Here is a 15842-nt window from a genome sequence, read left to right as displayed (position 1 = left end):
GTGGGCCCAGCGTTAGAGAGAGGTAGAGAGCAGCATATCCAGGCAGGGATTTCGGAACAAGGCCGCTGGTTTTTGAACCAACCCCAACACGAGGGGGGCCCCAAGCGAGCGGAGGAGGAGGAACAAGGCTGCACGTGTGAGGAGGGGGCAGCAGCACTGCACGGGCCGGAGGGCGAGGGGAGACACTGCCGGGGCGGGGAGGCGCGATGCCCCCGGGTAGCGGGCAGCTCTGCCGGCCAAGGGACGGGGCAGGCGAGCCGGGATATGGAACAACCCCCATCTGATCCGAGGGCTGCGCCGCGCCGCGACCCAGCCCGCGGGCCACCGCCCCTCCGACGGCTCCAGCCGCCCGATGCGCAGCGGGCTCCGCCGGGCAGGGGAGGCGCCCCACGGCTGCGGCCCCAAGGGGAAAAGCGCAGCCCGGGCCGGCTCGCAGGGCCCCAGCCCCTCCTCACGCCGGCGGAGCGCGGCCGTTTGGCCGGAAGTCGCCTCCCGTGCCCCGGGGGGCGGCAGGTCCGGCCCCGCCCCGCACTCACCTACGGCGGGACTCGGGTCAGGGCGCTGCCCGGGGCCTGGACGGGTTTGCGCGCGGGATCGGGCGGAGCGCGGCGCGGCCTCTCCCGCTGGGTCCCAAGCGGAGACGGGTGCGGCGCGGGCCGGGCACGGGCACGGCGCAGCCTGGGGAGAGGGGCAGCGGCGCGGGCTCCGGGCTCTCGCTTCGCGTCTCCCTTATTGTCTCGCCCCTGCGCCCTGCATTCCAGGGCAGGAACCCCCGTCACCAGCCTCCGCCAATCAACGGCGCGCTCGTTGTGACGTCTATGGAACGTTCACTTCCCGCCGAACCGCACGCGGGGTTTAACGGCAGCCACCCGCTTCCGCCCGCGTGACGCAGAGCTGCGGGCGCGCGCGCGCTGGGGCCCCTCACTGCCCCGCGACCTAGCGCGGGCGCCGAGGAATGGATCCTTCCAGCCCAACCAGCAGGGGCGATAAGGAGAGGGGGCTTCGTAGCCCTGGGCAACGGCACGCGCCGCACGGATCGTCCCAAGCCAACGAGAGGGGGTTTCTCAGCCCTGGGCAGTGACACAAGCCGTGTTCCAACCCAGTGAGCCCGGGCAAAGGGCGGGGAGGGGGCTTCGCAGTCCCAGCACTGGTCCGAGCTGTGGGGCTGGTGCCAGTCCCCTGGTGGAGATGGGAATTGGCCAAACAGTAGGCAGTTGCCCTAACTGGGGGTGGGGGGTAGCTCTGGGCTTGGGGGAGGAATTTGCAGTCTTGTGGCCAAGGGTGACCCGCTGAATGTAGATGCAGGTGCAACTCACAAAAAAAACCAAAACCCAGTACCTGTGTTTTCGAAGTGGCAATTCTTTACCTAATTAAAAACAATGATTTTGCAAACTAGATTCAGCTTTGAAACCAGTGATGTATTTGTGAAATTTCTTTTGGGGAAGGGAGGCTGAGGGAAAAGGTCTTGCCAATGCAGAACAAGGTAAGTAGTGAGTCAGGATATGTTTATATAATAATTTAAACCACAGAAACATAAAGAGAGGAACCAGGAAACAGTATATCCCCTGGGGATAGGAAGCAATTGAACAAGAAGCAGATAGCTGTTTGCCAAGAACATAATACTTCACAAAGGGCATTTCTTTTTCCCGTTTACACTAGGCTTTTCATCCATCACCAGAGTATTTAGGTGCCAAATACAAATTTATCTACAAAGGACCCTGTTCTTCCTCCACTTCTTGGTTCAACTGCTGGTGCTTAGAAAAATATATTCCCCCAGCAACAATATTTCCATTAGAAAATGTATGTAAGTTATCAGAAAGAAAAATTGGGTTTGGTGTCCTGCACTGAAAACATGCATATTCATTCTGACCTGTTGTGAGCAATTCCACTGTTAAAAGCTCTCACCCAAAAGCCAGATGGTCCCTGTCAGCTTGTAGCAGGCCTCTGCACAGGAATTGTAATTAACTTCAGTATTTTTAATTGGTTCTGTTATTTTCTTCACAGCAAAAAACAGCTATCAAGATATCTATCACAATGTAAAATCTTTGTAAAGACCAGGCAACATAACCAGTCTAGGTGAACTCTCAGTGGGAGGGGCAGAGGTAGGCTTTTTCTCAACTAACTCTTGGTAAAAACTAAATTGCCTGCCTTCTCTAGGATTTTACATTGCAATAGACATCTTGATGTAAAAAAGCACTTTTGCAGTGAAGACACAGCCTCTGTTATGATAGCATAAAACCCTCTATATGTGAGGGGGTGGGAAAAACACTCTAAACTGCTTTAAATAGCTTTATAGCAATTTGATTTGTTCGGTTACTATATGAACCAGCTTAAGACAATAACTGACTGAACTAAGCTAAATCAATATAAGCTAGTTATAAACCAGCTTTATTGTGTTCACACAGGAATTTTCACGGTTTTAACTCAGTTTAAAGATTGATTTTAGTTAAATCAGTGCATTTTTTGTGTTTAAATGGCTAAAGTCTAGCAACAAACTGAATAAGAAGTTTTGGATAAAGTTTGAAAGATTAAAACATCCCTACAAAAAGTTTTTCCCCTCCAGAAATCTCTGCTGGGAGTCCATGCTCCTCCCAGTGATCAAAGTTTCATATTAGTATACTGTAAAGTTTCATGTTAAAATTCAAATTAAAGAAAAAAATCTTTTCAAGATTCAGCCATGAAATAACATTTTCTTATCACCAGATTACCAACAGCTTCAACTCCCTGCACGTGATCTCCTAGAGGAAGGAAAGCAGGCAATATTTATATTCTGGCCCCTTTCCCAAGATTCATGGCTGAGAGCCTAGGTGCTTTGTCCTGCAGCGATTAAAAGCTATGGTACTGAGTCCTGGATGGCATTATTAGCCTGGGTTCTGCCACTGCCATATAGTGGGACTACTTGCTCTCTTTGTTTGCTTTATGCATTGGGGCTTCACTTGTATGAAAAAAAAACTAGAATAGGGTAGCATAGCATAGGACAGTGGTTCTCAAACTATGGGGTAGGCCTCCTAAGGGAAGCATGAGTTGTAGGTAGCCCCACCCCGTTCTCCTGCAGCTGAAGTAACATTGCTTCCTCCTAGGTGGCTACCTTGGTGGGCAGGCTAGTGATCCATCCCCTCAGTTAGAGACAACTAGCTCCTGCCCTTTCACCAGTCAGCTCTGAACTGAACCAGGTTCTCTCCTTTTCTTCTCCCTCCAAGCCTGGCATTGGCTGCAGGTATAACGGGGTGGGGCTAGATGGGGCCAAAGGTTCTCTTTAACCCTTGCTGTACTGTCTGGCAGTTTCTCGGACTCCTCATTTTTGTTGATCCATAGAAGTGATTAAAAAAAAAAAACTTTTTAGGGTACTCCTGTCAAAGTTGAACTTACACTATTTCTAGCACAGTGAAAATAGATAGCTTGGAATATTATAGCAGTTAAGAAATTGAATTATTGATTTTGTTTAGGTGTATTGCTGCTGCAGTATTTGGCTCTCAAATTACAATACTAGGAAACATCTGATCTTCAAACTTGCAAGAATTTTTTTTAAATAATTTTGGGAGCCTGTAATCCTCAATTTGTACCTTTCTTCTGAAGTGACATTAATGCAATATTCTAATCTAGTCACTTAGGTTTTATTCTTTCTAATTAAATATTTAATAAAATAGTTTTTATTGTATTTAGAGAAGAACAAAATAGGAAGCTGTCACCTTGATAGACAAATCTGAGTATGAATCGGATGCTTCTGATCCAATCTGCATACATAGGAAAACAGGTACTTAGAAAGTTGCTAGGTGGGGAAAATTAAATTACATCAGTCCTGCAGAACTTTAAATTGAATCAAAACTAGTAAGACTACTGTATATACAAATCAGCTTTTAACTACTAACTTCCCCTACCTTAAGAAGGGAAGTACAGATATTTTAAATAATCTCTTTCATGTGTTTTGCGTTTTTTTAAGCAAGAGTTGACATATTAGTGGTCTAGAAAGGTTTGAGATGTCATTTAAACTTGTTTCTTCCTTTTATAGATAGTTTTCAAAGTTGCTGGAGCCTAGCTGTCACTACAACTTTCTAGAGACCAGGATTGTTTTCTCTTCTTTCCTTTCTTCACCCAAATAAAAGTCTCCTTATTTATCTGATCTGGTCCCGGTTTGAGGAAGAAGAGATGCTGCCCATGGGAAAGGGTGATGCTGCACAATGGAAGAATTCAAAATGGACAGGAAATCCTCAGACTTTGGGAGTGGGGGAAGAGGAGTAAAGACTTCAGCTGGAATTAGGTGTAACATTTCTCTGACTCCCACTACAACTGCTCTATGTAATAAGTTTTAATTAGGAGTAAAGTATCTCCTTGCTTTGAGCAATACCAAATGATTAAAGATTTCAGCTTATTAAAGAGTCTACTGCAAACTGAAGGCTATAAAAAACAGAATTAAAATGAAATTTCAAGCTAACAGCTCGTATAATTTCTGTAATCCTCAACCAAAACCAAGCTATCTTCAGGCAAAACCAAAACCCTCAGAAAGGAGCCAATTTCAGTTTGGAAACTAGAGCACAGTGGCAAAAAGAGTGGAAGAGGTAACAGTATAAAAAAAAAGTATTAAAAAAAAAACCATCACTACCCTTTCATTCAAAGAAGAAAAAAAGGATTTCTTTAGAGCGTGCTTTTCCTAATAGTCACCAAGCTTCTCAATTGGAAAGAACATAACAAAAAGCCTGTCTAATCCAGTATCCTATACGTGATGCTGCCCAAAATGGGTACGTATGGGACAGTGAAGCTGTGTCAAGGGATGGGTCAGTGTGTGTTTGAGGGAGGGATGCGGTGTGCATATGTGGGAATGTACAGTGCAAGATGAGGGTTGGGGTTTTGTTCAGTGTGTCGGACTGTGGCCTGGTCTACACTATGAAGTTAGGTCGGTCAAATTAGGTCCATGTCTACACTTACATTGGCTGTGGCAAGGCTGTAATGCCCTAACTACACAACTTCACCTGCATTGAGAGGCATCGGGTTTGTGTTGGTGGAACAGGGCACTTACAACTCCACCGCCACAAGAGGCATCGGGTTCATTATGTTGGCCTAGTGTCCCTGTACACATTGCCTTATTATATCAGTGGTTGGCTGTCAATCTTGTCAATTTCACAGCTGCCTGCTGGAGCCCTGAAATGAACAATAAAGGGTGGTCTGCTCCTTGCTGTGAACCCCCTGGCTCACAACTCAGACATCCCCTGGGGCTCTCTGAGCTGGGTGCCCGCCCCCACACTGCCCCACTTCAGTTGGCGGAAGAGCTCCTGGTGAGGATGTGCACCACTGACAGAAGGAGGGTAATGTGGACGTGAATAACCGCAGTCATTACTGTGGTAGCTGTAAGTCAACCTATGTTAGGTCAACTTAAGTTTGTAATGGAGACGTGCCCTGAGGCTTGGTGTGTGGAGTGGGTGCATGGGGAAGCTCAGATGCTCTATGTGGGTTGGTCAGTGTGCTTCTGTAGTGCTGATCATGATGAAGTACTGTGGGAGAGGTTCTGGATGGTGATGGGGAGCGCTGCATGTGGGTGTTGGTCAGGGCTGGGGAGGCTCAGGTGCTGGGTGTGTGTATGTGGGGGGGGGTTGTCAGTTCTGGGAGAGGCTCAAGTGCCACGGGTGGGGTTCAGACACTGTATGGGGGGACTTAGTGAGGGGGTTCCGGTGCTGGGTGTTTCAGTGGTGGAAGCTGAGGTGCTGTAAGGGGGCAGAGGTAATATGTGTTGGTCAGGGTGGGGGGCTCTCAGGCACTGGGGGGAGGTCTGTGGGAGCGGAAGTGCTGTGTGTTGGTTGGGGTGGGAGGCAGGAATCAGGCATGGAGAGGGGCTCAGGTGCTGTGCAGGGGTCTGTGGGGTGGCTCACCCACTGAGTGGGGCTCAGATGCTATGTGTTGGTGGGGGATTTGGGAGATGCAGGCAGGTGCTGTGGAAGTAGGTGTGGGGCAGGGGCACTGAGTGCGGTGGGGGACACCAGGGGGCAGGGGCCCTGGGTGGGGGTCAGCAGCGCTGGGTGTTGGTGTTGGTGCAGGGATTGGGGGTGCAGGCAGGTGCTGTGGGGGTCGGTGGGGATCAGGGGCGCGGGGTGGGGGTTAGGGTGGGGGCTCAGGTGCTGGGTTAGTATTGGTGGGGTTTGGGGTGCATAGGTGGGGATCAGGGCGCTGGGTGGGGTTAGGGTGGGGGCTCAGGTGCTGTGGTGGGGCTCAGGTGCTGGGTTAGTCTTGGTGGGGGGGTTGGGGGTGCAGGCAGGTGCTGTGGTGCTGGGTGGGGGATAGAGTGGGGGCTCAGGTGCTGTTAGTATTGGTGGGTGGCTTGGGGGTGCAGGCAGGTGCTGTGGGGGTAGGTGGGGGGCAGGACCGCTGGGTGGGGGCTCAAGTGCTGGGTTAATATTGGTGGGGGGCTTGGGGGTGCAGGCAGGTGGGGGGCAGGGGCGCGGTGTGGGGGTTAGAGTGGGGGCTCAGGTGCTGTGTTAGTATTGGTGGGGGCTTGGGGTGCAGGCAGGTGCTGTGGGGGTAGGTGGGGATCAGGTGGGGTTAGAGTGGGGCTTAGGTGCTGTGTTAGTATGTGTGGGGGTTTGGGGTGCAGGCAGGTGCTGTGGGGGTAGGTGGGGATCAGGGCGCTGGGTGGGGTTAGAGTGGGGGCTCAGGTGCTGTTAGTATTGGTGGGGTTTGGGGTGCAGGTAGGTGCTGTGGGGGTAGGTGGGGATCAGGGGCACTGGGTGGGGTTAGAGTGGGGGCTCAGGTGCTGTGTTAGTATTGGTGGGGGGCTTGGGGGTGCAGGCAGGTGCTGTGGGGCAGGTGGGGATCAGGGGCGCTGGGTGGGGGCTCAGGTGCTGGGTTAGTATTGGTGGGGACTTGGGGTGCAGGCAGGTGCTGTGGGGGTAGGTGGGGATCAGGGCACTGGCTGGGGTTAGAGTGGGGTCTCAGGTGCTGGGTTAGTATTGGTGGGGGCTTGGGGTGCAGGCAGGTGCTGTGGCGGCAGGTGGGGATCAGGGCGCTGGCTGGGGTTAGAGTGGGGTCTCAGGTGCTGGGTTAGTATTGGTGGGGGCTTGGGGTGCAGGCAGGTGCTGTGGGGGCAGGTGGGGATCTGGGGCGCTGGGTGGGGCTCAGGTGCTGGGTTAGTATGGTGGGGGCTTGGGGTGCAGGCAGGTGCTGTGGGGGTAGGTGGGGATCAGGACCGCTGGGTGGGGGCTCAAGTGCTGGGTTAATATTGGTGGGGGCTTGGGGTGCAGGCAGGTGTCAGGTGCTGTGTTAGTATTGGTGGGGGGCTTGGGGGTGCAGGCAGGTGCTGTGGGGGTAGGTGGGGATCAGAGTGGGGGCTTAGGTGCTGTGTTAGTATGTGTGGGGGGTTTGGGGGTGCAGGCAGGTGCTGTGGGGGTAGGTGGGGATCAGGGGCGCTGGGTGGGGGTTAGGGTGGGGGCTCAGGTGCTGGGTTAGAATTGGTGGGGTTTGGGGTGCAGGCAGGTGCTGTGGGGGTAGGTGGGGATCAGGGGCACTGGGTGGGGCTCAGGTGCTGGGTTAGTATTGGTGGGGCTTGGGGTGCAGGCAGGTGCTGTGGGGGCAGGTGGGGGCAGGGGCGCTGGGTGGGGCTCAGGTGCTGCAGGTTACTATTGGTGGGGGCTTGGGGTGCAGGCAGGTGCTGTGAGGGGGTAGGTGGGGATCAGGGGCGCTGGGTGAGGCTCAGGTGCTGGGTTAGTATTGGTGGGGGCTTGGGGTGCAGGCAGGTGCTGTGGGGGTAGGTGGGGATCAGGGGCCCGGGGTGGGGGCTCAGGTGCTGGGGTAGGATTGGTGGGGGGCTTGGGGGTGCAGGCAGGTGCTGTGGGGCAGGGGCGCTGGGTGGGGCACAGGGGCTGGGTTAGTATTGGTGGGGGGCTTGGGGGTGCAGGCAGGTGCTGTGGGGGTAGGTGGGGATCAGGGGCACTGGGTGGGGGCTCCGGTGCTGGGTTAGTATTGGTGGGGGCTTGGGGTGCAGGCAGGTGCTGTGGGGTAGGTGGGGATCAGGGGCGCTGGGTGGGGCTCAGGTGCTGGGTTAGTATTGGTGGGGACTTGGGGTGCAGGCAGGTGCTGTGGGGGTAGGTGGGGATCAGGGCGCTGGGTGGGGCTCAGGTGCTGCAGGTTAGTATTGGTGGGGGCTTGGGGGTGCAGGCAGGTGCTGTGGGGTAGGTGGGGATCAGGGGCGCTGGGTGGGGCTCAGGTGCTGGGTTAGTATTGGTGGGGGCTTGGGGTGCAGGCAGGTGCTGTGGGGTAGGTGGGGATCAGGGCGCTGGGTGGGGGCTCAGGTGCTGGGTTAGTATTGGTGGGGGGGTTGGGGGGGCAGGCAGGTGCTGTGGGAGTAGGTGGGGATCAGGGGCGCTGGGTGGGGGCTCAGGTGCTGGTAGTATTGGTGGGGGGCTTGGGGGTGCAGGCAGGTGCTGTGGGGGTAGGTGGGGATCAGGGGCGCTGGGGGCTCAGGTGCTGGGTTAGAATTGGTGGGGTTTGGGGTGCAGGCGGGTGCTGTGGGGGTAGGTGGGGATCAGGGGCGCTGGGTGGGGGCTCAGGTGCTGGGTTAGTATTGGTGGGGGGCTTGGGGGTGCAGGCAGGTGCTGTGGGGGGCTCAGGAACTGCGGGCGGGCGGGGGCTGCTCCTAGCCGACGCCCCCCAACGGGCTCTCAGGCCCGCGCCCTCCAACAGCCCTTCCCCCCCGGGCGCCCATCGCGGGCCGGGCCCGGGGCCGCCACCGCCCCGCCCTCTGAGCGGCCACGTCGCTGCCACGTCCCGGCGCAGGCGCCGCGGCTGCTTCCGGCGCGGGCGGATGGTGGAGCCGGGAGCGGCCCGCACTTACCACCGTCCCCGGGAGCCGGAGCGAGCGGGGCCGCCGCCAGGGCAGCGCGACCCCGGGCCGGGGCGGCCCGCTGCGGGCAGCCATGAACTTCCTGCGGGGCGTCATGGGGGGGCCTAGCGCTGGGGCCCAGCCCTCCGGGGCCGAGACGGTGAGTCGGGCCGGGACTCCGCCGCGCTGGGCCCGCCGCCTCCATGGGTCCGTCAGCGCCGGGAGGGCCGGGCTCGGGGTCCCTGCGATCGGGCCAGCGGCCCCCGGCCCCACACGGCGCCGCCCTTCTCACCCGCTGCGGGGCCCGGGGTGCTGGGGACAGGGGGCTCCGGGCTTGAGATCGGGCTGGGGCTCCGGCTCCACCGAGCTGCCGCGGCGCCCCTTCCCCAGGCCCATCGGGGCCGACGGGCTGCGTCCTCCTCCGCGCACAGCCTGGGCCCTGCTGGGCTGGGCACCATCGCTGCAGCCCAGGGACTCCCAGCGCAGGTGTGATCTGAGCGTTAAAAGGTGCTTGTGGCTTGCACCGGAGACGGGAGATAACCCGGGTGCTGTAACCAGGCTAAACCCCAGTCTTGAGGCTTCTTACCGGGACCCGGTTAGTTTCTACTGACGCTACAATTTAAGCATGAGCAACTGGTTACCCTGACCGGGGGACGTGTTGTATACAGGAGGCCCTTAAACAGATTGACCTTCAGCCTGTTGGAGTGTAGCCTGAATGAGCGTCAATTATTTCCTTTATCCTGAGACGGTGGTTGTGAAAGAAACTGAAAATTCTGGTTATGATCCTGTGTGTACCATGCACTTCACTTATGTAGCAATGTTGGAAGACTCTTCCCTAATGAGCTGCATTTTTCAAACATGAAGTCAGATTAGTTTCTTAAATACAACTGTGTTAATCTGCAGCGAGAGACAGAATTTGGCTTTGGTAAGGAAGAAACAAATCATGCTTTTCTGCCCCTTGTGAGTAACACTCTGGAGAAAATAGCTCCATTACAATTTGCATTTATTCTATAGACCAAATTCAAGTTGCACTTTAGTCACGATAAAAGTTCACCACCTGAGCAACTAGTTCTTGAAAGTGGGGGTTAAAAGGTTTCAGTGCAGAATTTAGCAACTGACTCATTACACAAGGTTCAAAATATAAAAATCCCCTCCAAAATTCTCATTTCTCTGGTTTCTTTCATCTTAAAAAAAGATTGATTAAATTGTGGGTAAAATATTAAAGAACCTCTAATCAGAAACATTTGCTGTTACAGAAGCATTTTCTAAGTTATTTTCTCTGAAAATCGACTGGGTAGCTTGGTTTTGGTTCAGGGATACTTACATGCTCTGCTGTCTCTTTGCCTTGCCTGTTATAAAGAAGCAAGTGGACTGAAACTGACAAATATCTTGTGCTTAAGAGCAGGATCTTGTATGTTTCTGGCTTGGTCTACCCTACAGAGTTAGGTCCATGTAAGGCAGTTTATGTCAACCTAATTATGTCAGTGTCTACGCTAGAATGCTGCGTCCACCCAAGTAAGTGCCCGGGTACACTGACATAATAGCTACACTTCCACTAGAGCAGGGATTGGCAGCCTTTCAGAAGTGATGTGCCGAATCTTCATTTATTCACTCTAATTTAAGGTTTCGCGTGCCAGTCATACATTTTAACATTTTCAGAAGGTCTCTTTCTATAAGTCTATAATATATAACTAAACTATTGTTGTATGTAAAGAAAAAAGTTTTAAAATTTTAAGAAGCTTCATTGAAAATTAAATTAAAATGCTGAGCCCCCCCAGACTGGTGGCCAGGACCTGGGCAGTGTGAGTGCCACTGAAAGTCAGCTTGCGTACTGCCTTTGGCACCCGTGCCATAGGTTGCCTACCCCTGCACTAGAGGCATAGAGCGAGGCAGTGTCCCTGTAGACACTGCACTACTTACATAGGCTGTTGGCTGTCATTCTGTCAGCAGCAAGGGCTCACAGCTGGTAATTTCACCGCTGGTAGGCTCTGTACTGTGAAATTGAGCTGGGGCAGGACACACAGCTGGGACTGTAACCCCAGGCAAGTGGGGGCTCCAGTTGTGAGACGGATGGGGCTGTCAGTGCCCCACTTCAGTCAGTTCAAGCGCTCCTGGTGAGGATGTGCTCTGCCGACAGAAGGAGGGTAGTGTGGACACCAACAGCCTATTGAATTACTGGGGTGGCTGTAGGTCGACCTAAATTAAGTGAACCTAATTTTGTGGTTTAGACAATCCCTCTGACACTCTCTGCTATCCAGAAAGGAACATTCACAGTGGACAGAGTGGACAATCCACACCTTCAGGCTAGTTACAGTCACAGACAAGCCAAAATCACTCTAGTGGCTTGAAAATGCCATTATCACCTCCTTTATTTGCTGTATTTGTTGCAGTCCTTATTCTGGAGGGCAGGGAGTTAGTTTATGATTGGGATGAAATTGTTGAAGTTACTAGGGTAAGTCTAACTTTGTTATGCAAACCTTCATCTGTTCTATTTAAAATAAACCCAGGGGGAAACTTCCTTAGGTTAAGGTCTGAGGAATACATCAAAACACAGCTAACTCATGTAAACTTATTAAAATCAGTGGCTTTTTTCATAAAGTAGAAGAGAGTAGCTAGAGAAAGGAAATCAGGAGTTTTTGTCCCAGCTATGACACTGGCCTGCTGTAGATTCCCTCTCCATTGCATCCCCATCTGTAAAAACAGATCAGATATACTATGGGTGGCAAGGCTTAATTTATGTCTGTAAAGTGACTTGAGATCCTTGCATGAAAGACTGTGTACTATATTATATGGTGAGTAAAACCGTGCTTTTTCCTTTACAACCAGAATATGGAAAAAATGAAGATTGTACAAACTTTGATACCAGTGGGGCTGTTGATTTTTGGGGAGAAATAACTTCTTCTAACAGCTGATACCTGTTTCATATGAAAACTTATTTACAGTGTGTGATTTTGAGGTTTTTCCTTTACACAATTTAAAATTTAGCTCCATTTTGTGCCTCGTATTTGTACTCCTCCTTCCCATCTCCTGGCAGGTTTCACAGAGTAATACTTCACCTAAAGAAATTGCTCATTTATTTTCTTGCAATATGTTTACAGTATAAATGATTAAGGCTAAGATTCTGTCACACACATTTTTAGTAAAAGTCACAGGCAATAAAGAAAAATTCACAGAAGCCTGTGACCTACCTGTGACTTTTACTAAAAATATGCATGACAAAATCATCCAACATCACCCAGGAGGGCCTGGCTCGGAGGTGCAGGGTCCCCCACCGCCCACGGCGGCTCCAAGCTTGGGGCTCCGAGCTGTGGGGTGCCTGCGGTGGCTCTGAGCTCCAGGGTGCCCCTGCCTCTGCCCCAGCTGGGAGCTGCCTGCAGGGCACCCCGCCTCCCTCTGTGGTTGGTTGCTTGGACCCCCGCAGTTACCAGCTGCCGCGAGAGACCCTATAGCTCCCAGGTGCTGGGGTCTCAAGTCACAGAGGTCTCTGGAAGTCACGGATTTCGTGACTTTTGTGTCCTCCGTGACACAATCGTAGCCTTATATGTGATACAGTATCTAGCCAAATTTTATAAACACACCTAACTCTAAATTTCTGCTGTAGTAGGAAGAGAGCCTGAGATATAAGCCCTTGTATTAAAGACCTGGTATGAGGCCTGAGTTAAAGTAGTGGGCAGGCTTTGCCCATATAAAGCAAAGTTAGCAAAAGTCAGGCTGTGAGCAAATGCCAGGCTCTGCCTGCTTGCATATTCACAGAATCTGGCAAGAACAGGGCCGATACTGCAGAAATACACATTCCTAAGAAGCGCTAGGCACAGGGTACTCATGCAAACACATTCTAGAAGAGCGGTACCAGAACATCCCGATATCAAGGATGGTACGGAAACATTCCCCAAGGATAACAGGAACACACTGACCCCTCCTGAAAGATAAGGTCGGGATGACAGTGTGATGAATAGAGATGTTTTAATTGAACCAACATGTGCAAGGAGATGGGTGACAACTAGCTACGTCAGGGGTCAGTAACTAACTATGTCAGAGGGGCAGTACATAACCTGTTTGTATCAGGGTATAAAGAGATATCTCTGAGAGAGTGTCTTGGTCCAGCCGAGGGAGGAATGGAAAGTCCCGCCATTTGCTGAGCTGCATCCATTGTCATGGACATATATGTCTTAGTATCCTCATCCACAGAGTCTGCCAGGTGCTGTTACCATGCTTTGTCAACAATAAACCTGGCCGGGTGCCTTCGTATCTTAACAGATCTTGTGGTCATTGGGTGGTTCGCTCAAGGTCTGCTGTGCCGGCTGTCTGCGCAGAGCTGGGGCAGCACACAGGGAGAACACACACGCAACCGAACATCTAACAACACTGGTGACCCCAATGTGATTCATTGAAATCATCAAGCAAAGCTTATTACAATTAAAATTACAAGATTGGCCAGTCAGAGTGTACTATGCCACTCTGAGAACTTTGGTAAATGGTGCTTACGTAGAGCACTATCCCACGGTGTGCCTAGTAACTGAAACTGGCTTAGAAATTAATCAGGCTTGTTGTACAAAACATGATGGATGGTGGCTGTGTGAGTGCTGTGCTACAATCGATAGCAACATCACAAAAAGAGGCTGGGCCCAACTGGTACAAAAAAAATTAGTCAGTGAGGTGGTTCAAGTACACAAGGTGGTATGTGCTCTGGAATATTCCAATTTTTCTATACATGGAGACATTTGTCCTGGAATCAATAGAGGATTTTGTTACTAGCACAGTCCAAATCGGAACCCATGCCTTTTGGCCAACCAGTAGTGTCAGCACTGCCACTGAAATTATTACTCCTCCTGGCAACCTGATTGAATTATTTCCACCAGTGTAGCAACTACGATTGGACATACATGATTTGGTGGCAAGAACCACTATGGAGAATAGATGGTAGCTCCATACTTAATGCTGTAACCAGAGTTCATTATAAGGCTGACTCCCAGCTCCCCTCTAACTTCAACAGTAAAGAAGCTAATAGTCTCAGTAGATTTATTTTTCCCAGATACTGTTGAAAATGGCTTTTGAAATTGTCTTAAATGGCTACTCCTAGAAATCTTCCAGTTTCCTGCCTCAGACCAAATAAATTACCGTGCCACGATTTGAAATGGGTACATTTTGATGTTTGAAGTTTGCCTTTTTTCAAGACTCAGAGCAAGCACATCAAAATGACTGTGAGGTTGCCATTATTTCAGAATGAATCTCAATTCTCCTTCACTGAACCCAAAATCAGAGGGAGGGGGCAGGGGGGAAATGCTGAAGTACATTTTTATATCAAGACTAATGTATAAAAGTTTGTGTAAATGCTCTTGACAGGGAAAACACATAGAGGCTTTTTCACATGAAAAGCTTTATTCTAATCTGGGCAGTTGTTGTTTTTCAGTTCCCCTCTAACTCCAAAAAAAAAATCCCCACACCTGACAACTTTTTCTTCTTGTGTAAACTCTCCATAGCTAGAGCTTGCTAGTTTCAAATCTCAGACACTGAGCAAGTTTCTGAAAAGAAAAATCATGTTTCTTAAAATTGGCTTTTGAAGGATGTTTTTAAAAAAAGCCAAACAGCCCCTTAGACTTGTGACCTTTTCCGCTGCATTGATATGAAAAGAGGGTTTGAAAAGCTCACTTAAGGGAGGCTTCGTCTAATCACGGATTTGAACCAGTGTAGTGACGCCCCTGTTTGGACAGTCTTCTTTAGAAGCACCTTTTTAAAATTTTACTGAAGTCGAGTCCTTACCAACTTAGATTAGAGATACAGTATATACATTCCGTTTAAATTCCGAAGGTTCATCCAGCACAAAAGTTTTGATCTGGTATCTTGTTCTTTACATTAAATGTCATTTGCTTTCAATGACTACAAAGTTGTCCTTTGTGCATTTGAGGTTTACATGGCTCCTATGTTGGTCTGCCATGACTGTGAAAAGGGCTTTACACTCAACCTCCTCTAGCCAAAGTCTGTCTCTGAATGTGTAAGAACCTGGTCAGCCAAGAGTGGCAGCTTTAGAGGCACATATTTCATACAGGTGCTTACCAGTGGTCTGTATAATCAATGTACGGCGTTCCATTGGCACCTTTGTGAATTGCTATTCTCTGGATATTGCGTTGAGATGGGACTTGGATTCTGGGGAAGAAGTGCTTCCATCAGTATCCAGCTAGGAGTGTTCCTCAGCCTACTTACTGAGGAATGTCAAAGTGGGGCTTCGTGAAGCAAACAAATACAAGAGGGAAGACCTTACGAACCAGAGTAATGCTTGTTCTCCACAAAGCCCTGCTGACCTTCCCTCTTCTGTGTAGCTTAAATCCTGTGGCTCCTGGAGAGAGAGAGAGGAACTGAGAGAGGGTTTAGATGGGGGGGTTAAGGGTGGCTACAGGATAGAATGTGGGGTGTGAGGGTCAAATACCTGTCTACTCTCTTGTAGCCAGTACTGCTTACAAGCAGGGGTGGCTCTAGACATTTCGCCGCCCCAAGCAGGGCGGCATGCCGCGGGAGGCGCTCTGCTGGTCGCTGGTCCCGCGGCTCTGGTGGACCTCCCGCAGGCGTGCCTGCGGAGGGTCCGCTGGTCCCGCGGCTCCACCGAAGCCTCCGCAGGGACGCCTGCGGAAGGTCCGCCGGAGCCGCTTGCCGCTCTCCTGGCGACCGGCAGAGCGCCCCCTGCGGCATGCTGCCCCAAGCACGCGCTTGGCGTGCTGGGGTCTGGAGCCGCTTCTGCTTACAAGGGTCCTGTGGCTGCATGGCCAGGTACATGCATTTTGGATCGGTATGAAGACAACACTAAGGCTTTGGCTACACTTGCACTCTCCCAGCGCTGTCCGTACTCCACCTCCCTGTGGGGAATAACGTACAGCGCTGGGAGCCGCACTCCCAGCGCTGGGGCTTTGACCACACTGGCGCTTTTTGCACAACAGTCCAAGGAGAGCTTTCTGTATTCTGTAACTAAAGATCACCGTGTGGCTACGCCTCTGCGTGTGCGCACAGAGATCCAGAACATCAGAAAGCTCACTGCGTGCAGAGTGTG

The 15842-nt window shown here is 51.6% G+C and overlaps 2 protein-coding genes and 1 long non-coding RNA gene across 7 annotated transcripts in view; 2 read left to right on the top strand and 1 right to left on the bottom strand.

The window, feature by feature from the left end:
* Nucleotides 1–743, bottom strand: part of G3BP2 (G3BP stress granule assembly factor 2) — a 48893-nt gene extending 48150 nt beyond the window's left edge. For both annotated transcript variants that reach the window (XM_039539224.1, XM_039539225.1), the window contains exon 1: nucleotides 537–743. The gene's annotated coding sequence lies outside the window, so the exon portion shown is untranslated. The remainder of the gene's footprint in view (nucleotides 1–536) is intronic.
* A 132-nt stretch (nucleotides 744–875) lies between these two features.
* Nucleotides 876–4379, top strand: LOC120405588. The gene is made up of 3 exons (XR_005598704.1): nucleotides 876–1102; nucleotides 3664–3754; nucleotides 4010–4379. It is a non-coding gene; the product is annotated as an uncharacterized LOC120405588 (long non-coding RNA).
* Nucleotides 4380–8760: 4381 nt separating this feature from the next.
* USO1 (USO1 vesicle transport factor) overlaps nucleotides 8761–15842 on the top strand; it is a 61097-nt gene continuing 54015 nt past the window's right edge. For 3 of the 4 annotated variants that reach the window (XM_039539223.1, XM_039539221.1, XM_039539222.1), the window contains exon 1: nucleotides 8762–8963. In XM_039539223.1, coding sequence (XP_039395157.1) covers nucleotides 8898–8963 — 66 coding nt within the window. In that variant the 5' untranslated portion in view covers nucleotides 8762–8897. Of the gene's footprint in view, nucleotides 8964–15842 lie in introns of all 4 variants that reach the window. The other variant, XM_039539220.1, reaches the window with a different exon arrangement.

This window comes from Mauremys reevesii, linkage group 5 (genome assembly GCF_016161935.1).
Source record: "Mauremys reevesii isolate NIE-2019 linkage group 5, ASM1616193v1, whole genome shotgun sequence".
In the NCBI taxonomy this organism is placed as follows: domain Eukaryota; kingdom Metazoa; phylum Chordata; order Testudines; family Geoemydidae; genus Mauremys; species Mauremys reevesii.
The sequence above is the reverse complement of the archived record's forward strand: the minus strand, read 5'-3'. Positions and strand labels throughout refer to the sequence as shown.